The following is a 27,256-nucleotide window of genomic DNA, read 5'->3' as shown; positions in this document are numbered from 1 at the left end:
TCCAGTAATTACATTATCCACACATATTAGGCAGTCTTTTCATTTTAATTATATAACTGCATTTTTCTCTTTAAATGAGCATGGTTTATCCACTTAAACTGACAGTTTTAATTTTACAGGCAGTGATCATGGGATATAATCTGCAGAGGGAAATTTTCCTACTGGCATCATTTGCTTCTCACAATGAAGAAAAGTTACCTTTTAATCCCCAATCAATATTTGGAGAGCACACAATTAATTGAATAGATGTCCACATAGCTAACATAAATCTGCCAGTTAAAGAGCCAGTTCTTTGCTTCTTCTTAACGCATAGAGTGCTAATAATCTCTCTCAAAAAGAATCTAGTCGTCTGAGAAAAATGCTAAAGCTTCGCTCACCAAGGTGTCAGGATTATAGGTGAGGCTGCTCTGAGTGCCGAATTGCAGTTCTTACTGCTTTTTGTTAACGTTGGTTTCTGATGAAGAAGCATGCAGAACATTCCCATCTCAATTTTCTGCTCTTTATCGTAGAGGTCACTGGATAAGTAACATCAGCTCTGGGTGTAATATTAAAAGCAGATTGCCAATCGTAATGGCCGCTGTTCATTTTCTCTCTTGTTCCTTTTTAATATGACAATTGCATAACAGAAAGCAGAGCTTTTCAGAACCTCTGAAACCATCAGCAGGGCATGCCCATCAGTCACCAAATGAATCAGCTGAATGACATGCAGATGTGAAATAAAAATACAGGAGGTTCTTGCAGCCCAGCTCCACTTCCCTGAGCGCATTTTTCTTCTCGGGATCAGTTTGGTGGATGCTGAAGTTCTTTGCCTGTGAAAATTTATTACCCTCAGAGTCAATCTGCATTCAGGCGGCCAAGTCTGAATAAATAGAGTCATTGTGCTTGTCTGGGATTTGTGGCCAGAGTTCATCCAGTCAACTTGACATTCACATCTCAGGAGATTCATAAAAGCCAACACCCTGGTATGTGCTCTTGATTCCTGCCAAAATTGTGTAGAATTATATAAACAGGAGTTGAAGCAGTAATCAGGACCAGGTTTGAGGGCTGAGGCTCCAAAATCAAGTTTCTGCTACATTAGAAATGACCTGTATCATAGATGGGATTTGTAGCCAACAAGAACTAAAACATTTTTCCATAAAAGTCATTCTCAGAACAATCTTGAATGCCTACTAAATGTCAGATATCGAGCAAGATGCTAGCTTGTCAGTCTTGATGAATTACACATTTGTAATATTCATTATGATCATTTAACCTCAAAAATCCAAAGTACTTTTTAAATGCTGGGAAATGCCCTATTCTCAATGACTGTACAAAAAAGTATGCATTACATATATTAAGTGAGAGTCGCTCAGTCATGTCTGGCTCTTTGCGAGCCCATGGAGTGTAGTCTGCCAGGCTCCTCCTTCTCCGGGCCAGAATACTGGAGTGGTTAGCTGTTCCCTTCTCCAGGGGATCTTCCCAACCCAGGGATCAAACCCAGGTCCCCCATATTGCAAGCAAATTCTTTACCGTCTGAGCCACCAGGGAATGTATGTAATATATTACATATATTAAACATAATAGCAAAAATAGAAAAAAGGAGTAGTTTATGTCTGTTTTTATTTTTAGTATTTCATTAGTACTGTACCTAAGCTACCTATCCAGTTTAACTATACTGATAGATTGGCTTCTTGTTAATATGGAAACAGAACGGTAACTCTCTTTAAAAATGATCAGATCTTTGTCATATGAAGTAATCATAATTCAAACCTTCAGTCACAGTCAGTGAAACACCAGTATTCACCAGGAGGTTTTTGTCTGTTTATTGGTTTAATGGCCCTAAAGTTTAGTTAGGTAATATTTTATACATAAAATTTTACTATCACCAGAAGCAAATGCAAAATTCTTTTAAGATGGCCAGGTTTATTATATGATGCTATGCTATGCTAAGTCACTTCAGTTGTGTCCGACTCTGTGCGACCCCATAGACGGCAGCCCACCAGGATCCCCCGTCCCTGGGATTCTCCAGGCAAGAACACTGGAGTGGGTTGCCATTTCCTTCTCCAATGCAGGAAAGTGAAAAGTGAAAGTGAAGTTGCTCAGTCGTGTCCGACTCTTAGCGACCCCATGGATTGCAGCCTAACAGGCTCCTCCGTCCGTGGGATTTTCCAAGCAAGAGTACTGGAGTGGGGTGCCATTGCCTTCTCCGTTATTATATGATACCACTCTTTTATTAAACTTTTTATTTTATATCAGAGTATAACAGAGTATAACAAACAATATTGTGACAGTTTCAAATAAACTGTGAAGGGACTCAGCCACACGTATTCATATGTCCATTCTCCCCAAAACTCCCCTCCCATCGAAGCTGCCACATAACATCAAGCAGAGTTCCCTGTGCTTTACAGTAGGTCCTTGTTGGTTAACATGATGCCAATCTTTATAAACATCATTTGTGAGAAGCATAAGCATAGATGGGGATACACAAGAATGTAGTTAAATCTTTTTTATGTCAATCAACAGGCATTTCCAAAACTGAAACGGTCAGCCAACCAACATGTCATGGAGCTCAGATATACCAAGGCCCACAACGTTGTCTTCTAACTTTTTTTTCTCAAACCTCCCCTGGGTACCTGAGATTGATGGAAGCTTAGTTGTGTCCACTCAGCTTGGATCATGGGATGTGACTGATTTCAGTCTGAAGATCCTCAGTGGGTATCTGGAAAATGAGAAAATTATGTAGAAATTAAAAGGTGATCCATTAAATTTGGGCAAACATACAATTAACACAAAAATGGAGACTCATGGCTTTGTTAAGCTGAAGAATTCAGAGGAAGCTACATTTTGGAAACTAAGCCAGGCTTTTTTAATGGATATCAGAACCACCAAAAGAGACTCCATTCAGAAAACAGAAAAAGATAGGCACGCTCCTCTCAAATGAAGCCGCTAGCCCTGCACAGGTTGGCAGAGGAAGTGGAAATCTGCCTTCAAAGGACTCTGATAAGAGCCCTTTGTCCTGTGACTTTCATGGGTTTTTTCCTTCAGTAGCATTTGCAGAGGTTCAGCCCTTCAGGAGTGGGCGCTGCCTGGAGTCTGTGCTATCACTCATACCCAGCCTTGGGGGCCTTCGCGTGGGAGAGGCTCTCCCTACAGTCATTCACATTTCTGGTCCAGATATGCGCTTGGAAAGTTTTATTTGTGTTTGTGTTTTTCCAAGTCTTCTCCAAGTGGAGCCGTTTATCTCAGAAGCACAGCGTTCCTCAGGAGACCCATCTTAGGCTCTTGTTTCTGTAATACAGGGAACAAAATGCTTCGTGGGAATTCAGTGCCCCTGGGCACTTGCAGTTCCATCCTGGGCAGATCTGTAGCTGAAAGTTGTGCTGAGTGAAACAAGACGATCTTTAAGGAACAGATCAAGGACTTACCAGGTGGTCCAGTGGTTAAGACTCCATGCTTCCCCAGCCGGGGTCACAGTTTCTATCCCTGACCAGGGAACTAAGATGCCGCATTCCACAGGGCGTGGCCAAGGAGAAAAAAAAAAAGAAGCAGACCAGACAGTTTCTGAAATGTCATCAGACATGGTCCCCTTCTCATAGAAAAGTGCTAGAGTGTGAGGCTGCCAGAATCTGTCTCTGGGGACGTCTCTGGGTCCCTCTCCTTTCTACCTGGACTTTGTTCCTTTTTTAAATCAGTTTTTATTGGAGTATTATCGCTTTACAATGTTGTATTCGTTTCTGCTGTACAACAGAGTGAATCCCTGATACGTATATATCCACTCATTTTTAGATTTCCTCCCCATGTAGATCACCATAGAGCACTGAGTAGAGTTCCCTGTTCTAGTAAGTCCTCATTAGTTATCTATTTTATAGTGTTCAGACACTCAGTCGTGTCTGACTCTTTGCAACCCCATAGACTGTAGCCTGCCAGGCCCCTCTATCCATTGGATTTTTCAGGCAAGAATACTGGAGTGGGTTGCCATTTCCTCCTCCAGGGGAATCTTCCCATCCCAGGGATCGAACCTGCATCTCTTCTGTCTCCTGCATTGGCAGGCTGATTCTTTACCACGAGCGCCACCTGGGAAGCCCTATCCATTTTACTCATAGTCTCTATACTGTATATATGTCAATCTCAATATCCCAATTCGTCCCACCTTCCCTTCCCCTTTGGTATCCAAAAGTTTGTTCTCTACACCTGTGTCTCTATTTCTGCTTTGCAAACAAGTTCATCTCTAACTGGACTTCATTCTTAAAAGTCCGAGGCAGTTGAAGGAAAAAGACACAATTACACATGTTATGTGTGAAAAGACTTTCAAGTATAAACCATCAAGCAGTGGTCAGTTGAGAGGTGAAAATCCTAACACCAATAGTAAAACAATCAGAAGTACTTCAGCTTTCTCTTATGTTATCTAATTGGCTTGTAAAGTGAAATTAAGAGGCTCTTTCCTAACCATAACAAACCCATTTTTACATTCAAATATTGCTACTTTGTCTAATTCAACAGGATGTGTTGTGAAACAGAAAGCCAGACTTAGATTTTGGTTCTTCAAGCACAGGTTGCATTTTTAACAAAACTATCAATATATTTGTATGTTCCTTTCATCTTGTCTTCAGACAAGAATAAAGTTACATCTATCTTTCGCACCCCTGGGTCTGGGTTGCATTCACAGTAGCCAATCACGTACTACAGCAAGGGGAGTGAATGGGACTCCACCAAAGCATGGAATGAAGGTAGCATAAGGACTCTGTTAAAAGCTCCAAGAGGCATTTGGTAAACCCGCCAAAGCAGGGAGTGAGCAATCCCAGTGTCCGCCCGCTCGGCCAAAGATGAGGGTTATTAATGGACCGTCGTCATCCTGGCTGTGCTCAAGGTCTGGCCTGCACTGAAACTGCCCTGTGCGAAGATTCGAGGAGTTATGATTGCCCGAAGCCCTGAAGAGCAGGCCAGAAAGCCAGGCAGCCACGTAGAACCTGCAAGGTCTGGATTGCATCACCCTGCATATTCCCAATTTAGCCTCCCACTCCCAGGAACCAGAAACTGCAATTCAGGTACTACTCAGAGAGGGTCTTGGGGCAGCTCAGCCATCAATAGTTGTTGATCTTATTTGCGTTCACTTTGAAGTTGACAAACGTGCGCACAGACACACACACACACACACACACACACGGACTCACTCATGTGGAAGGTGCTATTGCCTTGCCAACACTGTCCCAGAATCTAAACGCTTCTGCCGCTCTCACTGACCTGAGAATTGACCACTGAGCTTGATCTTTCACCTTCGACCAACAGCACCAGACCTGACCTGGGCGGGCACTTCCTTTACATATGTAGTCCTGTTACAATGAGCCCTGGAGATTAAAAAAAAAAGCTTCCCTGGGGAGTTTCTTGCAGGCTCTAAATAACCAATATGCTTCTGCCTAGAAACCTCTTGAAGAATCAAGATTAGTCTCAAAAACATAAAGCCCTCCCATCTTTAGGTCTTTGGGAGATGACTTAAGAGATGACTCCTGCATGAGCGTGCCCGGAGAGATCTCACCTCCAGGTCTGTCCACATCCACTCTGTGTCCCGCCAGTCCTCTTGGCTGGGACAGGCAGAAACCAAAACGCGTCTGGGCCCCTTCCCTTTAGTCTCTGCCCCGAACAGTCCACAGGTCAGCAAAGGCAGGGCCAGGGCGCTGTCTGGCACTGTGTATGTCCAGTTATCTTACTCTCTGGCTCTGTGGCCACAAGCAAGCCAACTTCAGAGAACCTCTGCTTCAGTATCTTAATGTCAGTAGACAAAAGTGCTAAACTAGATTTAAAAAAAATTTTTTTAAACAAAGAACCTAAAAAAAAAAATGGGCAGAAGACCTAAATAGACACTTTCTCAAAGAAGGCATACACATGGCCAACAGACACATGAATAAATGCTCAACATTGCTAATTATTAGAGAAATGCAAATCATAAACTACAATGAGGTATCGCCTCACACCAGTCAGAATGGCCATCATCAAAGAGTCTGCAGATAATAAATGGAGAGGGTGTGTAGAAAAGGGAACCTCCCACACTATTAATGGGAATGTAAACTAGTGTAGCCGCTGTGGAGAATGGTAAGGAGAGTCCTTTAAAAACTAAAAATAGAATTAACCGTATGATCCAACAATCCCAGTCCTGGGCATATATCTAAAAAAGATTAAACGCTAACTGGAAAAGACACATGCGCCCCAGTGTTCAGAGCAGCACTATTTGTAATAGCCAGGACCCAGAAGCAGCCTAAGTGTCCATGAATAGATGAATGGATAAAGAAGATGCGGTATATATACACAATGGAGTATTAGTCATAAAAAAGAATGAAATAATGCCATTTGAACCCACAGGGATAGGCCTAGAGATTACCATACTGAGTGAAGTCAGTCAGAGAGAGAGAGACAAATACCATATGATGTCACCTACATGTGGAATCTAAAAAAGGCTGATACAGATGAACTTACATGCAAAACAGGAACAGACTCACAGACATAGAAAACAATCTTGTGGTTACCAAATGGGAAGAGGGGAGAAATAAATGAGGAGTATAGGATTAACCACTATATACAGAATGGATGAACAACAAGGATATACTGTACAGCACAGGGAACTATATTCAGTATCTTGTAATAACCTATAATGAAAAGGAATCTGAAAATACATACATATGCATATGTATTTGTGTATAAAATATATATGTATGAATCACTTTGCTGGGTACCTGAAATTAACACAATACTATTGTAAATCACCCATACTTCAATTTTTTAGAAGTATTTTAATATAAATAGATATTTGCATAAAATTCTTAAACTATATATTTTAACATCTTCCCCTTCCCTTCCTCCTCTTCCTCTTCCCCTTCTCTCCACAAATGTTCTTTATTTACATTGCTGGACGGTTTTTTTTTGTTTGTTTTTTAATTTTTTTTTCAATGCCATTCTCCCAAATCATCCCACCCTCACCCTCTCCCACAGTGTCCAAAAGACTGTTCTATACATCTGTGTTAATTTACTTATTTTTTAATTGGAGGATAATTGCTTTACAGAATTTTGTTGTTTTCTGTCAAACCTCAACATGAATCAGCCATGCTTGCTTGCTTGCTAAGTCGCTTCAGTCGTGTCCGACTCTGTGCAACCTCACAGACGGCAGCCCACCAGGCTCCCCTGTCCCTGGGATTCTCCAGGCAAGAACACTGGAGTGGGTTGCCATTTAGGTATACGTATATTCCCTCCCTTTTGAACCTCCCTCCCATCTCCCTCCTCATCCCACCCCTCTAGGTTGATTCAGGGCCCCTGTTTGAGTTTCCTGAGCCCTATAGCAAATTCCCATTGGCTATCTATTTTACATATGATAATGTAAGTTTCCATGTTACTCTCTCCATACATCTAACCCTCTCCTCCCCTCTCCCCATGTCCATAAGTCTATTCTCTATGTCTTTTTCTCCATTTCTGCCCTGTAAATAAATTCTTAAGTACCATTTTTCTAGATTCCATATATATGTGTTAGAATATGATATTTATCTTTCTCTTTCTGACTCACTTCACTCTGTATAATAGGTTTTAGGTTCATCCATCTCATTAGAACTGACTCAAATGTATTCCTTTTTATGGCTGAGAATATTTCATTGTGTATATGTACCACAACTTATCTATCCATTCATATGTCAATAGACATCTAGGTTGCTTCCATGTTCTAGCTATTGTAAATAATGCTGCAGGGAACAATGGGTTACATGTATCTTTTTCAATTTGGGTTTCCTCAGGGTATATGCCTAGGAGTGGGATTTCTGGGTCATGTGGTGGTTTTATTCCTAGTTTTTTAAGGAATCTCCATACCATCTTCCATAGTGGCTGTATCAATTTACATTCCCACCAACAGTGCAAGAGTGTTCCTTTTTCTCCACACCCTCTCCAGCATTTATTGTTTGTAGACTTTTTGATGATGGCCATTCAGACTGGTGTGAGGTAATATCTCATTGTGGTTTTGATTTGCATTTCTCTAGTAATGAGCAATGTTGAGCATCTTTTCATGTGTTTGTTAGCCATTTGTATGTCTTCTTTAGAGAAATGTCTGTTTAGGTTGGGCTTCTCTGGTGGCTCAGACGGTGAAGTGTCTGTCTGCAATGCAAGAGACCCGGGTTCGATCCCTGGGTCGGGAAGATCCCATGGAGAAGGAAATGACAGCCCACTCCAGTACCCTTGCCTGGAAAATCCCATGGATGGAGGATCCTGGTAATCCATGGGGTCACAAAGAGTCATACACAAGTGAACGACATCACTTTCACTTTTTCCCACTTTTTGATTGGGTTGTTTGTTTTTCTGGTATTGAGTTGTATGAGCTGCTTGAATATTTTGGAACTTAATCTTCTGTCAGCTGTTTCATTTGCTATTATTTTCCCCCATTCTGAGGGTTGTCTTTTCACCCTGCATATAGTCTCCTTTGCTGTGCAGATCAGGTCCCACTTGTTCACTTTTGTTTTTATTTCCATGCTTTAGGAGGTAGATCATAGAGGATCTTGCTTTGATTAATGTCATCGAGTGTTCTGCCTATGTTTTCATCTAAGAGTTTTATAGTTTCTGGTCTTACATTTAGGTCTTTAATCCATTTTGAGTTTATCTTTGTGTATGGTGTTAGGAAGTGTTCTAATTTCATTCTTTTACATGTAGCTGTCCAGTTTTCCCAGCACCATTTATTGAGGAAGCTGTCTTTGCCCCATTGTATATTCTTGCCTCCTTTGTCAAAAATAAGGTACCCATAGGTGCATCGGTTTATTTCTGGGCTTTCTATCTTGTTCCATTGGTCTGTATTTCTGTTTTTGTGCCAGTACCATACTGTCTTGATGACTATAGCTTCATAGTATAATCTGAAGTCAGGAAGGTTGATTCCTCTTAGCTCCATTCTTTCTCAAGATTGCTTTGGCTATTCAGGATCTTTTGTGTTTCCATATGAATTGTGACATTTTTTGTTTTAGTTCTGTGAAAAATGTCATTGGTAATTTGATAGGGATCACATTGAATGTATAGATTGCATTTTGTAGTGTAGTCATTTTCACAATATTGATTCTTCCTACCCGGGAACATGGAGTATCTCTCCATCTGTTTATGTCACCTTTGATTTCTTTCATTAGTGTCTTACAATTTTCTGTGTACCGTTCTTTTGTCTCCTTAGGTAAGTTTATTCCTAGATATTTAATTCTTTTTGTTGCAATGGTGAATGGGATTGATTCCTTAATTTCTGTTTCTGATTTTTCACTGTTAGTATATAGAAATGCAAGAGATTTCAGTGTATTGATTTTGTGTCCTGCAACTTTGCTAAATTCACTGATTAGCTCTAGTAATTTTCTGATACTGTCTTTAGGGTTTTCTATGTACAGTATCATACCATCTGCAAACAGTGAGAGCTTTACTTCTTTTCTGATCCGGATTCCTTTTATTTCTTTTTCTTCTCTGATTGCTGTAGCTAGGACTTCCAGAACTATGTTGAATAATAGTGGTGAAAGTGGACACCCTTGTCTTGTTCCTGATCTTAGGGGGAATGCTTTCAGTTTTTCACCATTGAGAATAATGTTTGCTGTCGGCTTATCATACATGGCCTTTACTTTGTTGAGGTAGGTTCCTTCTATGCCCATTTTTTGAAGAGTTTTAATCATAAATGGGTGCTGGATTTTGTCAAAGGCTTTTTCTGCATCTGTTGAGATTATCATATGGTTTTCATTTTTCAATTTGTTAATATATATCACATTGATTTGCATGTATTGAAGAATCCTTGCATCCCTGGAATAAACCCAACTCGATCATGTTATATAAGCTTTTTAATGTGTTGCTGAATTCTGTTTGCTAAAATTTTGTTGAAGATTTTTGCATCTATGTTCATCAGTGATATTGGCCTGTAGTTTTCTTTTTTTGGTGTGGTCTTTGGTTTTGGTATCAGGGTGGTGGTGAATTCGTAAAATGAGTTTGGAAGTGTTCCTTCCTCTGCGATTTCTTGAAAGTTTTAGAAGGATAGGCATTCGCTCTTCTCTAAATGTTTGATAGAATTCTCCTGTGAAGCCATCTGGTCCTGGGCTTTTGTTTTTTTGGAAAATTTTTTATCACAGCTTCAATTTCAGTGCTTATAATTGGGTTGTTCATAATTTCTATTTCTTCCTGGTTCAGTCTTGGAAGATTGAACTTTTTTAGGAATCTGTCCATTTCTTCCATGTTATCCATTTTATTGTCATATAGTTGTTCATAATAGTCTCTTATAATCCTTTGTATTTCTGCATTGTCTGTTGTAACCTCTCCTTTTTCATTTCTAATTTTGTTGATTTGATTCTTCTCTCTTTTTTTCTTGATGAGTCTGGCTAAAGGTTTATGAATTTTGTTTATCTTCTCAAAGAACTGGCTCTTAGTTTTACTAATCTTTACTGTTGTTTCTCTGATTTCTTTTTCATTTATTTCTGCTCGGGTCTTTATGAGTTCTTTCCTTCTGCTAATTTTGGGAGGTTTTTGTTCTTTTTCCAGTTGTTTTAGGTGCAAAGTTAGGTTATCTACTCTATGTTTTTCTTGTTTCTTGAGGTAGGATTGTATTGCTATAAACTTCCCTCTTAGAACTGCTTTTGCTGCATTCCATGGGTTTTGAGTTGTTGTGTTTTCATTGTCATTTGTTTCTAGAAATTTTTTTATTTCCCTTTTGATTTCTTCAACAACCTGTTAGTTATTTAGAAATATATTGTTTAATCTCCATGTGTTTGTGTTTCTTATGGTTTTTTTCTTGTAATTGATATCTAGTCTTATAGCCTTGTGGTCAAAGAAGATGCTTGATACAATTTCAGTTTTCTTAAATTTACTGAGGTTTGATTTGTGACCCAAGATGTGGTCTATCCTGGAGAATGTTCCATGTGCACTTGAGAAGAAAGTGTATTCTTCTGCATTTGAATGGACTGTCCTGAAGATATCAATGAAATCCATCTCATCTAATTTAAGACTTGTGTTTCCTTATTAATTTTGTTTTAATGATCTGTCCATTGGTGTGAGTGGGGTGTTAAAGTCTCCTACAGTTATTGTGTTACTGTCAATTTCTTCTTTTATGTCTGTTAGTGTTTGTCTTATGTATTGAGGTGCTCCTATGTTGGGAGCATAGATATTTACAATTGCTCTGTCTTCCTCTTGGATTGATCCCTTGATCATTATGTAGTGTCCTTCCTTATATCTTGTAATATTCTTTATTTTAAGGTCTATTTTGTCTGATATGAGGATTGCTACTCCAGCTTTCTTTTGCTTCCCATTTGCATGGAATATATTTTTCCATCCTCTCACTTTCATCCTATATGTGTCTTTAGGTCTGAAGTGGGCTTCTTGTAGACAGCATATATATGTGGGTCTTGTTTTTGTATTCATTCAGCCAATCTGTATCTTTTGGATGAAGCATTTAATCTATTGATATAGATTATTGATATATATTTTGATTATATATGATATATATTGATATATATATGATATATATTGATATATTGATATATATATTGATATATATATGATATATATATATATATTGATATATATATATATTGATATTGATATTGATATTGATATATATATTGATATATATATGATATATATTGATATATAATTATTGATATATATGTTCCTATTGCCATTTTCTTAATTGTTTGGGGTTGATTTTGTAGATCTTTTTCTTCTCTTGTATTTCTTGACTATACAAGTCCCTTTAACATTTGTTATAAAGCTGGTTTGATGGTACTGAATTCTCTTAACTTTTGCTTGTCTGAAAAGCTTTTTATTTCTCCATCAATTTTGAATGAGATCCTTGCCAAGTATAGTGATCTTGGTTGTAGATTTTTACCTTTCAGTACTTTAAATATATCCTGCCATTCCCTTCTGGCCTGCTGAGTTTCTGCTGAAAGATCAGCTGTTAAACGTTTGGGGTTTCCCTTGTAGGTTACGTGTTGCTTTTCCCTTGCTGCTTTTAATATTCTTTCTTTGTGTTTAGTCTTTATTAGTTTGATTAGTATGTGACTTGGCATGTTTCTCCTTGGGTTTATCCTGTATGGGACTCTTTGTGCCTCTTGCACTTGACTATTTCCTTTTCCATGTTGGGGAAATTTTCAACTATAATCTCTTCAAAATTTTTCTCATACCCTTTCTTTTTCTCTTCTTCTTCTGAGACCCCTATAATTCGAATGTTGGTGCATTTGATATTGTCCCAGAAGTCTCTGGGACTATCCTCAGTTCTTTTCATTCTTTTTACTTTATTCTGCTCTTCAGAAGTTATTTCCACCATTCTATCTTCCAGCTCACTGGTTCGTTCTTCTGCCTCAGATGTTCTGCTATTGATTTCTCCTAGAGTATTTTAAATTTCAGTCATTGTGTTGTTTGTCTCTGTTTATTCTTTAATTCCTCTAGGTTTTTGTTAATTGATTCTTGCATTTTCTCCATTCTGTTTTCAAGGTTTTGGATCATCTTTACTATCATTATTCTGAATTCTTTTTCAGGTAGTTTGCCTATTTCCTCTTCATTTATTTGGACTTCTGTGTTTCTAGTTTGTTCCTTCATTTGTGCAGTGTTTCTCTGCCTTTTCATTATTTTTTTTAAACGTATTGTGTTTGAGGTCTCCTTTTCCCAGGCTCCAAGGTTGAATTCTTTCTTCCTTTTGGTTTCTGCCCTCCTAAGTTTGGTCCAGTGGTTTGTGTAAGCTTTGTACACGGGGAGGTTTGTGCTGAGTTTTTTCCTGTTGGTTTGTTTTTCCTCTGATGGGCAAGGCTGAGTGAGGTGGTGTCTCATTCAGCGTCTGCTGATGATTGGGTTTGTATTTTTGTTTTGTTTGTCATTCATATGAAGCGTCCTTCACGGGGTGATACTGGTGGGTGGGTGATGCCGGGTTTTGTATTCGAGTGGTTTCCTTTGTGTGAGTTCTCACTATCTGACATTTCCTAGGGTTAGTTCTCTGGTAGTCTAGGGTCTTGGAGTCAGTGCTCCCACTCCAAAGGCTCAGGGCTTGATCTCTTTGTTATAAAGAGTAATAGTCCAATGGAAGCGAGGTGTAGAGTGAGGCCTGAGGTAAATGTGCAGGACTCCTGTGCTTTCCGAGCTGACCCCTCTCCCCCAGTCTCCAAGTTTGCATCTACATTGCTGGAATTTTTTAGGCTTATTTATATAATAAAAGGAGAGGAGTACAGGAAGAAGCCAGAAAATTGATTTATCTAAGTAAAGGCAAGTAGCTAATGCTAGAAGAATAGATCTAAAAGTCAGAGGAAGAGGTGAGAATAGTGAGCTGGCGACTTAGGGGAGAGAGGCAGAGAGAGGGCAACAGAGAGAGAAGGACAAGAAAGACTGGTGGTTTACCACCTGTCCAGAGATGGGGAGTCCCATAGAGTAAAACGGTCTCTTATTTAGTACCTTGATAGAAGCTTTTACTGAAAAATGCCGCAAGGAAAAAAAAATGAATTTTTTTTTTTTTTTTTTTTAGGAAGAAGGGGGAGGAACAGACTTTCTTTATGTTGCTCATTGATACATTTTCTTACAGCATTTTAATTCATTCCAAGGTCAATTTGCAAGATTTTTTTTAATTTAATTAATTTATTACTTGGCCGTGCTGGGTCTTTGTTGCTGCATGCGGGCTTTTTCTGGCTGTGGCGAGTGGGGGCCGCTCTGTATTTGCAGTGTGCAGGCTTCTGGTTGCAGTGGTTTCCCTTGTTGCACAACATGGGCTCTGGGCATGCAGGCCTCAGGGTTGCCGCACACGGGCTCACTGGTTGCGGTTCCCAGGCTCCAGAACGCAGGCTCAGTACTTGTGGTGCTCGGTCCTAGTGGCTCCATGGCCTGTGGGACCTTCCCCAGTGGTGCTAGAGGTAAAGAACCCACCTGCCCCTGCAGGAGACGTAAGCAACTTGGGTTCTGTCCCTGGGTGGAAGAGATTCCTGGAGAAGGAAATGGCAACCCATTCCAGTATTCTTGCCACAGAAATCTCATGGACAGAAGAGCCTGGCAGGCTGCAGTCCATTGGGCCGCAAAGAATTGGACATGACTGAGTGACTGAGCATGTACACACACGCACATACATGTGGGATCTTCCCAGGCCCAGGGATGGAACCCATGTCTCCTGCATTGGCAGGCAGATTCTTAACTAGAGCCAGCAGGGAAACCCCAAAATGAATTTCTTGTAAGAAAGTAGGTACATAGAGCATGCCATTTTGATTTTTAACAAAATAATAGTTCAGCAAAGATTTTTCACATCTTCTTACCTGGCCAGCTGCAGTCCATGGGGTCACAGAAGAGCTGGACACGACTTAACAGACTAAGCAACAACAACAACGTACCTAAAAGAGTAACTGGCAATTGAAGGGTAATGCCTGTTTAAACACAAAAGACTGACTTTCTCATTCTTTTAAAATTAAGGGGAAAAAAAAAAAAAAAAACCTCTTTGGTTTGTAATTATACTAACAAAAGCTTGAATAAACTTTAAAATCTGTGAGAGACTTTTAAATCTGTTGCTGATTTTGAGTTCTCATCCTCTGACACAAATCTTTTTAGTAATGAAGTCAAACGGAGTGAATGAATGAGTGAGAGAAAGTTAATCCATCCTCCGTCAGGGCTTTGGCAGAAACACCATCATGTCTTGGTCACCTAGGGACATTATATTTGTCAAGTATCTATGTGCCCTGTGCTGTTGGTAGACCTTGTACTATACCAAGAGTTGTTCAGTCATGTAACTGGTACCCACTTTCTGTCCTTAAGGACCTGGTATCTAGCCTCCCTCAGTCTGGTCCTTTATAGAGCGAATTCCTAGATGCCCAGGAAGAAGAGGCTACTTGCTCTAGGACAGTGATTCCACAGCTCTTGAAGCACAAGTTGCTCCCCAAGACCTGGCAAAGAGCTGAGTGTCACCCAGCTTGCTTCTGCCCGCCCCCCACCCACCCTCCCCAAGCCCCGCCACACTAATAGCCTAATGCATGGCTGTGGGTCTTCCTGCCATTACCCACCCACTGCAGATTGACCTCTTAGTACCATTTACCACCTGCTTTACCATATAGACCTCCCCCAGGAATCCACCAGGACTCTCTGACCCACAGCGTTGCCCTCATGGTCTGTATGGCCCATCACTCTAGGTGCCTGTATCATCCAGGCCCTCCCCGGGGCCCTCGCCTCCTGGGAGGAATCAGACATCAGTCACTGTGGTTGGAGGACAGCCCCTGGGGCGTGTGCTCACACGATCCCCACACCTTCCCTTCTCTCTCCTAACCCTTAGCAGCTGCCCCCAACTCTTCTCTTGTGATGGCAAACCCCTCCTGGATGCAGAAGGGGCAGCATGGCAAATGTCACCATTGTTCATAGAGTTGTCTCTAGAGTAAAATGTCATGGAAATGCTCACTGGAGACAAGAGTGCCTCTTAATCCCTCTCAGAAGGTTTGAATTGCCAAGTTAGGATGGCCACCAACCTTAAGTAGGCCCCCAGATCAGTACGTTGGTAACAGAATCCAAATTTTAAGATAATGTTATCCAGCAGACCATCTGGTATCATCAACTCTAATCAGCACTTTCCATAGGATATAACAAGTACTAATAAGTGTCAGTTGCTATCTTTATCAAGTCCCTGGTTCAGTTCAGTTCAGTTCAGTCGCTCAGTTGTGTCCAACTCTTTGCAACCCCATGAATCGCAGCACGCCAGGCCCCCCTGTCCATCATCAACTCCCGGAGTTCACTCAAACTCATGTCCATTGAGTTGTGATGCCATCCAGCCATCTCATCCTCTGTCATCCCCTTCTCCTCCTGCCCCCAATCCCTCCCAGCATCAGAGTCTTTTCCAATGAGTCAACTCTTCGCATGAGGTGGCCAAAGTACTGGAGTTTCAGCTTTAGCATCAGTCCTTCCAAAGAACACCCAGGACTGATCTTCTTTAGAATGGACTGGTTGGATCTCCTTGCAGTCCAAGGGACTCTCAAGAGTCTTCTCCAACACCACAGTTTAAAAACATCAATTCTTCAGTGCTCAGCTTTCTTCACAGTCCAACTCTCACATCCATACATGACCACCGGAAAAACCATAGCCTTGACTAGACGGACCTTTGTTGGCAAAGTAATCCCTGGTAGACATGCGAATCAAAGCCATGCAGTTAAAACAACCAGTCAAAATTTCTCTAAAGAAAAGTGTATCCTAGCTTTTCAAGATAGTAAAATAGAGAAAGAATATGCAGCTAAGAGGAAAAAGTGCATTTCAGCAAAGCTCTGAAATCAGAGCCGTGGCGCATAATAGCGTTTGTTATCACTAGAAGTTACTACTCACATGCTACCTCGAATCCCACTGCAGGTGCTGTCCATCCACGGCAGGCTCTTTCCAGCAGAGTGAGGATGAACTGAGATCTCTGCCTTTAGTGATCTTCAGGGGACTTGAGTTTTAGCCAAGACTAAATTCCCGTGAAACAGATGGCAAGTTCCCCAGAAAAGAATAGACCCCAGCTCTAAGCCATGTTCTGACCTGGAGCTTTGAGAGTTGGAGGGTCAACAGGAGCCTGAGTGGTCAAGGCAGTCTTCATAAAAAGGACCTCAGGTTGTAGGCAGACTCTAAACAGAGGACGAGCTGGAGGAAGAAGAGGAGAAGCACTGACCTGATTTAAAGAGACACCAAGAGTCGGGGTGGTTTGTCCACAAATGACCACATTCAGCTGTTTGCTTTTTTTTGGCAAGTTCCTCAGTTCCTGAAATTCTGTGCTGCTCATTCTGATCATGTTTATATATGTAGAGTCATCTTTATTTAAGTGACCATATGTTGTGCCCCAAGAAAGCAGGATTTTCTCCTCTTGTCTATGACACTCATCTGGTTAGCATCCCATTTCACTCTCAAAACTGTTCTTATTTGGATGATAAATCATAGTGTCATGCCTGACTCTGCCTGACCCCTGTAGGGTACAGGATAAGGTCAAAGTCCACTGAGCAAAATGCTTCCTAGACAGCATTTCTAGAAATCTAAAAATGCAAAGTACTCATTATTACTTGAAAAGAAAAGATATAGACTCTTTCCTTTGTCTTGCAAATATTGCTAAATGGATTGGAAAACACCAAATGGAAACTTGCAACATAAAGTTAAAGACACTCATCAGCTAGGACCAAAATGAAAAACAACAGCATAAAAATTAAGTTAATGAAACATAAAATGTGCTAATAGAGGTAGAAGGAAATTAAACAGGGAAATAAGTTGATAAATGCAAGTTTCAACTTGAAGAAGAATGGCAAGAAAATACTAAGGCCTTACCAGCCAGAATTCCTAGAAAGATGTGAGCGTCTGTGTAAATTTCATAGCCTGCTTCAATTAGAGCCAAACACAAATGCACTAAGATTAGCTGTGATCGTGTTTATTCAAGTAATTAAATGTGGAGGCAAGCCTAACACAATGATGGGATGCGATTGTAATTACTGCTGCAGTGGTACCTCCTTGACTGTCCTGGTCATAAACCTGACGCTGTGTAGCAGATGGAGGTCATGCCCACTTGAAGTGCAGATAGAAGTGTGTGCTCCCCGGCTGGAGTCTAGATCTGCTTCTCTTAGACCAGACACCTTATCTTTGACAAAGGAGGCAAGAATATACAATGGACTAAAGACAATCTCTTTAACAAGTGGTGCTGGGAAATCTGGTCAACCACTTGTAAAAGAATGAAACTAGAGCACTTTCTAACACCATACACAAAAATAAACTCAAAATGGATTAAAGATCTAAACGTAAGACCAGAAACTATAAAACTCCTAGAGGAGAACATAGGCAAAACACTCTCTGACATACATCACAGCAGGATCCTCTATGACCCACCTCCCAGAATATTGGAAATAAAAGCAAAAATAAACAAATGGGACCTAATTAACCTTAAAAGCTTCTGCACATCAAAGGAAACTATTAGCAAGGTGAAAAGACAGCCTTCAGAATGGGAGAAAATAATAGCAAATGAAGCAACTGACAAACAACTAATCTCAAAAATATACAAGCAACTCCTACAGCTCAACTCCAGAAAAATAAATGACCCAATCAAAAAATGGGCCAAAGAACTAAATAGACATTTCTCCAAAGAAGACATACAGATGGCTAACAAACACATGAAAAGATGCTCAACATCACTCATTATCAGAGAAATGCACATTAAAACCACAATGAGGTACCATCTCACACCAGTCAGAATGGCTGCAATCCAAAAGTCTACAAATAATAAATGCTGGAGAGGGTGTGGAGAAAAGGGAACCCTCTTACACTGTTGGTGGGAATGCAAACTAGTACAGCCACTATGGAGAACAGTGTGGAGATTCCTTAAATGCAGTTTTAAAAGTTACTTTCCATTTGCAGTTACTGACAAATATCGGCTGTATTCCCCATGTTGTACAATACCTCCTTGAGCCTATCTTACACCCAGTCATTTAACCTCCCCCGCCTCCCTCCCCCTGGTAACCACTACTTTGTGCTCTATATCTGGGTGTGTTTCCTTTCTGTTATATTCACTAGTTTCTTGAATGTTTTAGAGTCCGTGTGTAAGTGACATCATACAATATTTGTCTCTCTCTATCTGACATAACTTCACTAAGCATAATGCCTTCCAAGCCCATCCATGTTACTGCCAACGGCAAAGTTCCATTCTTTTTGGTGGCTGAATAATATTCTATCATATACGCGTACCATTTCTTCTTTATCCATCCATCTGGTAATGGACATTTAGGCTGTTTGCATGTCTTGACTATTGTGAACAGTGCTGCCGTGAACACTGGGGTGCATGCATCTTTTCGAATTAGAGTTTTTTACATACCCAGACCTAAACTCTGCCTTTGTCCTGCTTCCGCCCCATCTTGCCTGTCCACGTCAGTGGTTCTCCATCCATACCACATGCTCATGCCAGGAACCTGGGACTCATTCCTGACGGCCCCCACCCCCAACATTCAGTCAGTCACTACTTCTTCAAGCCTACCTCCAAAATGTACCATGAACTCTCTCCATCTCCACTGCTCCCATGCACTTCCCTTACCTGGATCACTGCAAGTGACCTTCAACTTTGTCCCTTCCTGTCCCAATCCGTTTGCCACACAGAAGGCAGAGGGGTATTTGAAAAGTGTAAGACATATTGCCTTTCTCCCTACTCTTTTTCTTTAAATTACAGATTCACCGAAAGTTGCAAAGAACATACAGTCAGGTCCCACACATCCTTCTCTCAGCTTCCCCTCATGTCAACCTTTCAGTGACTTCATAGTGCTGTGGATAATGTCCAAAATCCTTAACCTGACCTCCACAACCTGCCACTGTCTCCACTGCTCACTAACGTGCCTGATAGCAACCTTGCTGTAGCTCCTCAACTAAGCAGGGATCCAGGCCTGCCTCGGGCCTCTGCTACTAAACAGTTGTCCCTTCCTCCTTCTACCCCTCCTTAGAGAGCCTTTCTTGTACATTCATCCCAAACAAGGACCCTTCACATTCTGGTTCACAGCTCCTACCCCCTTTGTCCATAGCCCTCGTCATCTAGAATGCTTCTGTGTGTTTAACTGTTTGCGTCTGGCTCACCTGGAGGTTCCAAGTACAGTGTTGCGAAAGCCTTGTCTGTTGTGACCGTCACCCACGCCGAGCCCAGTACCTGTGCATAACAGGTACATCAGATTGCTTTATGGTTCTGCCCACATGTTCTGTTTCTGTCAATAAGAAAGAAACTGGATCTTGCTGAGGCCTCTCTGAATTCCAGTCTTTTCCCTTTGTTTTCTCCCCACTCCAGTATCCATGAACTTGTTCACCACTCTACCCAGTTACAGTAAGAGCACTTAATTTCCTCTTTAACTTCCCATCGATAACAGATTGTGACTGGTAACTCATCTAGTGTACACTGAAACCTGCAAGTCTACTGATTAGGCTCCCAAGCAGCAGCTTCCTATAATAAAGACAGAAAAGATGTCATTGCTTGAAGAGAACCTGGAAAATGATTATTTCTGGCAGAAAACTTGTTTTGACTCATAGACTTACCCTTCAGAGTCATTCATGAATGAGTAATGAACTCAGGAAAGTCAATGATGCATGCTCTTAACCCTCTCAATCTATTCTGCTGAGAGCTGAATAAAAAGAAAGTTACAAGAGAAGATGATGATTTAGGAAGAGAGAAATACGGTTGTGTAATGTACAAGTCTTAAGAAAAGGAAAGTGGGCAATTCATCTAGTTTACTATGAGTAGTTTTTCAGGCTTCAATCATGAGTCACCTAAGTAATTTTTCTCTGCGGTTTAATTCCAATGTTTATTTATTTTATTATTTTCCAACAGTAAAATAAAATAGTATGCAACTGCCAAAGTTTAAGGCAAAAAAAAAAAAAAAGTTGGTGGTCTTTGCTCTGGCATATAACATAGAGTTTTAATGCCATAAGGTTTTTTTTCTCAAGGAGTTATTTAAAACATTTAAGATATTCTCATCTCCTTTCTTGATGGATGATGAGCCATCTTCTGTTAAGTTTTTAATGATGGGGAATAACTACAAATTAAAAGCAGGCATTAAAAATAGTGGAGCATGCAGTTGTGTGGACAGACTGCAGAGTGACTGGTGAGGTGCAGGATGTCTAAGCCTGGAAGGACCTGTTGGTCCCAGGGTCATGTCTATCTGCAGCCCTTGCTCCCAGCTTCAGCTCAGCTTGCGTTAGAGGCCTCGCCCACATCAGTCCTATGGACTTATTCTCAGCAGGTACTACCACCTGGGAAGCACCCATTCGTAGGTATTCTAGTGACGGGCATCTGAGTTTTCTGTTGGGGGTTTGTTTTGCTTTGCTTTTGCTTCTTAAGTCATCTTCCATAGACCGCACATCAATAAGTGCTGTGTTTTCCTTATCACAAAAGCCAGTGGGAAGTATTTGCAGGCAGGAGAGGAAGGAATCAATAGACTTTTTAAAAAATTGACATCCAGGGCTGGGGGAAGATTCAGATGCCACGCGAGAGATTTCTGTTGAACTTTTAGTCGCATCTCCTGTGATTTTTGTTATTCCAGGACGAGTCCGTCTCCAACACCTCCTTACTGAGGCGATGCGGAGAGACTGTGCTAATAATATATGCCATCTTTCCTCTGGGGAGTTCCAGATGCTTTTTTGTATACTTAGCCCAACAGAGTCAGGAGTGACTGAAGTTCTTTTCAGGGATACCTTCCAACTTGAAGGCCATCTTGCCGAGTGAGGAGAGACCCCCTTAGGAGGGAACCAGGGAACAACCGTGGCTGCCCAGCACCAGCTGAGTGTTCTGTGAATGTGCTTCTGGGGCGGCCCTCACAGAGGAAGGAGAGAGAGGAGAGAGAAGGGTGTGCCTCCTCTGCGGTGTCCTGGGGGAGCCTGGACTCCAGACCTTGCACCAGCCTCTCACCTCCTCCCCCTGCCTCATTCCGCTCCCTCACATGTCCCCATGAAGAGAAAGCACAGCGCACATTCTTGTTTCCTGTCTTGAATGGGTGACATGACCCTAGAATGCCAGGACACTTGGGCTTTCACTGCCTGGAATCCAGGAAGGGAGGAAGGGGCAGCTGACCCTCGGATTGTCCCCAGGACCTGGACCTCGACTGGCTCCCTCAGCATCCATTCAGGGAGGGAAAGGTCGTTTGAAAACCAAGGTCTGGGTTGAGGACCAGAATACAGGTCCATAATATAAATAAAAGGCAGAGCCTGTCCCAGGGCATAAGACTCTCCACTCCCAGTTCAACAGATGTTATGTTTTTTTCTAACTCACTGTGGCTGTGTCACTTGCAGACTTATCTAAGTTTCTCATATCATTTTCCGTCCCTGGTGCTGAGCCCAGAGCTCATGTTGCCTGGCTTCTTCCTTTCAAATCTGCCTTTCGTTTCTACTTTGCCGCAGTGTCTCCACAGAGACGTCCTTGTCATTTTAAGGGGAGAGTTTCTGATTCTACCAGGGATGCTCCTGACTTTTAAAAGTCGTTAGCACCCTCGGGGCAGGCACTAAACGCCAGTAGTGAGCCCCTCATGAGTGTGACACACAGGAACACGCCCAACTCAAACCCAGACGCTCTTGGCACTGGGGCGAGGGGAGCCCAGGTGAGAAGCACTGCTGGGGGCTCAGACAGGCCCTTTCTCTGCCATCTAGCCCAAGACCAGCAGGGCCCCCGCCCCCCGGACCACAGTTCCGTGGGAAGGACCCCCTAAGTGATGTCTTTGTTGGCGTTCACTCTGCAGATATTCCCAGAGCACCTGTTATCCACTCCACACACTGTTTGAGGATCTGTAGAACCCTGGTGGCTCAGACGGTAAAGAATCTGCTTGCAGTACAGGAGACCCAGGTTCAATCCCTGGGTCAGGAAGATCCCCTGGAGAAGGAAATAGGAATCCACTCCAGTGTTCTTACCAGAGAGTCCTGGTGGGCTACAGTCAGTGGGTCACAAAGAGTCAGACACGACTGAGTGACTAAAGATCCACCAGCCATTAGTCATCACTCATGTCCACCCCTTCTTAGCTCTGTCCTTCTTAGCTGTCTGTCCCTAGTCTGTCCTTCTTAGCTCTGTCCTTTTTTAAAAAATTATTTTTAATTGGAGAATAATTGCTTTACAATATTGGACTGGCTCCTGCTTCACCGTTTTATTTGCATGTTATCTCATCAGTGTCTGCAAGTCATCCCTGGACCTCCGTTCTAACTCTCTGGAGACTCAGCTTGTCCAGGACAGTGACCACTTCTGCTTTTGCCTTTGCATCCCTTAGCGCCCAGGGCAGTCATCCTCTGTGTAGCAGGAATTCAGCAAGTGTTGGTCTGACTGCCTGATCCAAGGACACGCTACTATCACCAAGGGTATCTTTTGTCTCTGTAATAGGGATAATGGTACTGATGTGTCCTTTCTTCTAATCTGAAGATTCTATTTTGTCTGCCTCCTGTAATAGGGATAATGGTACTGATGTGTCCTTTCTTCTAATCTGAAGATTCTATTTTGTCTGCCTCCTGTGAAGAAGAAGAGCATGGGAGACCTTATTGTCTCTGATAAACAGTAAACCTTGACACCTGTTGGGTCAAAAGTGAAGACGGACCATGTACACTCCTTGTCTCCTGTGTGGACCCTGAGGAGGCCTTGGTCTTTGAGGCCACACTTTGATCCCCTCCCCGTGTGACTTCTCATCAGAGAAGAGAGTGTGCTCTCTGCCTTCCATAGATTCGGGGGAAGCCAAGTGAGCAAAAAAAAAAAAGAACAGGAAAGGGAAAGTGAGTGAGAAACTGGGAGAATCTGAAGGAGAGGTGGAGGCCTCCTTATTTTCTTTTTTCTTTTTTTATTATGGAAATTTTAAAACACATACAAAATTTCCCAGAATACTGTAATATTCCCCCAATGTGCTCATCACCTAGCTTCAAGAGTCATCCACCCAAGGCTGTCTCGTTTCATTTATATGCCCACCCCCTCTCTCTCCCATCTGGTTATATTATTTTAAATACCAACATCATGTAATTGCATTCATAGATATTTCAATGTGAATCTCCAAAAGACTCTTTAGAAATTATGTTCAGTTCAGTTCAGTCGTTCAGTCATGTCTGACTCTTTGCGACCCCATGAATGCAGCACGCCAGGCCTCCCTGTCCATCACCAACTCCCGGAGTTCACTCAAACTCACGTTCATCGAGTCGGTGATGCCATCCAGCCATCTCATCCTCTGTCGTCCCCTTCTCCTCCTGCCCCCAATCCCTCCCAGCATCAGAGTCTTTTCCAGTGAGTCAACTCTTCACATGAGGTGGCCAAAGTACTGGAGTTTCAGCTTTAGCATCAGTCCTTCCAAAGAACACCCAGGACCGATCTCCTTTAGAATGGACTGGTTGGATCTCCTTGCAGTCCAAGGGACTCTCAAGAGTCTTCTCCAACACCACAGTTCAAAAGCATCAATTATTCTGTGCTCAGCTTTCTTCACAGTCCAACTCTCACATCCATACATGACCACTGGAAAAACCATAGCCTTGACTAGACGGACCTTTGTTGGCAAAGTAACGTCTCTGCTTTTCAATATGCTATCTATGTTGGTCATAACTTTCTTTCCAAGGAGTAAGCGTCTTTTAATTTCATGGCTGCAATCACCATCTGCATTTTGGAGCCCCCCAAAATAAAGTCTGACACTGTTTCCACTGTTTCCTCATCTATCTGCCATGAAGTGATGGGACTAGATGCCATGATCTTAGTTTTCTGAATGTTGAGCTTTAAGCCAACTTTTTCACTCTCCTCTTTCACCTTCATCAAGAGGCTCTTTAGTTCCTCTTCACTTTCTGCCATAAGGGTGGTGTCATCTGCATATCTGAGGTTATTGATATTTCTCCCAGCAATCTTGATTCCAGCTTGTGCTTCTTCCAGTCCAGTGTTTCTCATGATGTACTCTGCATAGAAGTTAAATAAGCAGGGTGACAATATACAGCCTTGATGTACTCCTTTTCCTATTTGGAACCAGTCTGTTGTTCCATGTCCAGTTCTGTTACTTCCTGACCTGTATATAGGTTTCTCAAGAGGCAGATCAGGTGGTCTGGTATTCCTATCTCTTTCAGAATTTTCCACAGTTTAATGTGATCCACACAGTCAAAGGCTTTGGTATAGTCAATAAAGCAGAAATAGATGTTTTTCTGGAACTTTCTTGTTTTTTTGATGATCCAGCGGATGTTGGCAATTTGATCTCTGATTCCTCTGCCTTTTCTAAAACCAGCTTGAACATCAGGAAGTTCACGGTTCACGTATTGCTGAAGCCTGGCTTGGAGAATTTTGAGCATTACTTTACTAGCGTGTGAAATTATGTTAACTGTGTCTAAAACATATCAATAATCACCTAATATCATCTCAAAGCCAGTCAATGTTCCAATATCCAGTTGTGATGACTTTATCAATAAATCTGAAAACTGGGAGTAAAATTATACCTTCGTTGGGAATGTAACTGCAAAGGAACCAAAACAGGTCCTTTTCTTACAGGAAACTAGAATAAAATAGTGTTAAAAAATGATTTCAGGAAGTAAAAATGAAATAGGTCTGACTGGTGCTGTGTCCAACCTCCTCAAGCTCGCCCCCTGGTGGCAGGTGTGCCCAGGTAGGGGCTTCAGTTAACTTCAGAAATGTTCATTTTCTAATATTCCTAGTAATACAAAAGGGTTCTCTACTCTGTTACTAGTAGTTTCATATTTGTCCACCTGGCAAAAAATGTGGGTGACACAGGGGTTTTTTTTAAAGTATTCATTGAGCACATAATTTAAAAGCCAGAATATTAAACAAACATCTCTGCCCTTTCTTCCAGCAGGCAGCCCAGAGAACGGCCCTCCATGCTCTGTCTGACAGGTACATTTTGTCATTTTTATGAACTATAAATTGCTTTATGAAACATTGAGCCCTATTTATTGTGGCATATAATTCATAATCGGATTTTGTCCCTAAAGTATCTGTGAACTGGGATGTTAAACATTTTGCATGCTCCGATTTGTCATGCATGTGTGGAGTTTATTACTGCAAAAATCGCCATGTTGTATTTCATAGAAAGTATGGAGAATCCTTCGTTTTGCGATGAAACAGGAGACAAGAAACTTGGAAGGAAAGTCCTGAATGGTGCAGTAAATTCTGAACTTTGGGATTGGTTGAGATTGGAGCTCATTTTTCAACAATAAGTACTTCATTTATTCTGGGGTGTTCTCGTCAGACACTCCCCCTAGAGCTGTCTATCTTCTGATGAGATTCTCTCTTGAAATACTTTATGCACGGAACCCAGTTCCCAGTCCTGTGTGCCTGACTTTTTCCTCCTCACTCTGGCTTCTCTTTTCTGACTTGTGTTATTGAATGACATATGGAAACCTAATCAGTAAACATACTCAAGCTGTATTTCACATCTTGCTTTGCCTCTAAGGCTGTAGAAAGATAGTTGAGTGGAGTTGTATAATAAGTTACTTCCTAGAGTAGACTTGACCACTTATTGGTTTGGGTTGGTTTTTTATTTCTCATTCGCCAAGGGGTATGTGTGTGTGTGTGTGTGTGTGTGTGTGTGTGTGTGTGTGTGTTTTAAAGAACTATCAGGTGGTAAAGACGAAGGCTTGTTTTCTTTCTTTCCACAAGTGATGTTCTTACAAAGTAAGAAAGACCTGGAGGAGACGTCCCACTCAGCAGGCTAGCAGACACCTTGGCATTGGCTAGCTACCATCACTCCCACTCCTTTCCTTCCCAGTTCTTTTTTTCTGTGGAATGAGCAGTAATTGCCTGTGTAAACCAGCTCAGTTCAGTGCCTCTCCAAGGAAAAATCTGTCACTTAGGCGAATTATCCATGCACATAGATGAAAAGCATTTTCTCAGTGGTGGCGGGCTGAGCTGCAGTGTTGTGATTTCAGTTGAAAAGTCTTCCCCATGACAGCCACACAAGCCTGTGTGCTCTGAGAGTGGCTGCCACGTCATCTTCTGGGGTTGCTTCTGTGACTTTCCCAAAAGCTGGTAACCATACCACCTCTGAGTCTGTTGGTAGGAGGAGGAGAGGGACTGGATCAAAACACATTTAAAATCTGACACATTAATTCCTTTTCTCAACGTGTTTCTTTTTTCCCTTTGACTCTTCTCCTTAAGTGATTCCTTCAACAAAACACATTGAGAAGCAAGAGAAAGACCACAGTTTACAATGTTATACCATTGCCAGTGGTAACAAGGTTTCTTTCTGGGATGATAAAAATTATGTAGAATTAGATTGTGGTGATGATTTCACAACCCAGTAAATATAATAAAAACAACTAAATTGCATGCTTTAAATGGGTGAACTTTATGGTATATCAATTACATTTCAATAAAACGACTAAAGAGACACAAAATCTCTTTATGGCCTTTGGTAGAATGAATCAAGAACTATTTTTTAAAAATATGGACTCCCTTTGAAGACATGGTTGTGGATACAAAGACAAGTCATCAGAAACTAGGACTGGTATATTCTAAGGCTTCTCCCCCAAAGACACATGACTCTGTCCTGGGTAGAAGATGGGCGTGGACTTTCATGATGAGCAGCACTATTGCCTTTGACATTTTCTGATCTTCTCAAAAACTTCTCCTGAAGCCCAATAATTGACTCGAAAGTTAGAATCTTAGCCCTTGCTGTTATATAACCACTAAGTGCAGAAACTGTAAGGAAAAAAGTCCATTGCCTGGAAACAGACGTTCCCATCGTCACTGCTCTTCTTACGAATTTCTCTATCTTCAAATGTAACTGAGCATCTCCCTCTAAATCTACAGTTTGCCTGCTCAAAGTGCGAGGAACCCGGTGCCTTTCAAAGCAATGAGTTGCCTTCACCTCCTGTTCTCTGTTTTCTGTTAATT

The 27,256-nt window shown here is 41.6% G+C and overlaps 1 protein-coding gene across 8 annotated transcripts in view; it reads left to right on the top strand.

Moving 5' to 3' along the window:
* AFF3 (ALF transcription elongation factor 3) overlaps nucleotides 1–27,256 on the top strand; it is a 632,364-nt gene that overhangs the window by 505,943 nt on the left and 99,165 nt on the right. For 6 of the 8 annotated variants that reach the window (XM_070798074.1, XM_070798072.1, XM_019969793.2 and 3 more), the window contains one exon: nucleotides 25,215–25,255. In XM_070798074.1, the coding sequence (XP_070654175.1) occupies nucleotides 25,215–25,255 (41 nt within the window). The remainder of the gene's footprint in view (nucleotides 1–25,214; nucleotides 25,256–27,256) is intronic. The other 2 variants (XM_070798071.1, XM_070798069.1) reach the window with 1 other exon arrangement.

The sequence above is a fragment of the Bos indicus genome, chromosome 11, assembly GCF_029378745.1.
Source record: "Bos indicus isolate NIAB-ARS_2022 breed Sahiwal x Tharparkar chromosome 11, NIAB-ARS_B.indTharparkar_mat_pri_1.0, whole genome shotgun sequence".
NCBI lineage: Eukaryota > Metazoa > Chordata > Mammalia > Artiodactyla > Bovidae > Bos > Bos indicus.
Note: the sequence above shows the minus strand (reverse complement) of the source record. Positions and strands in the feature narration are given on the sequence as shown.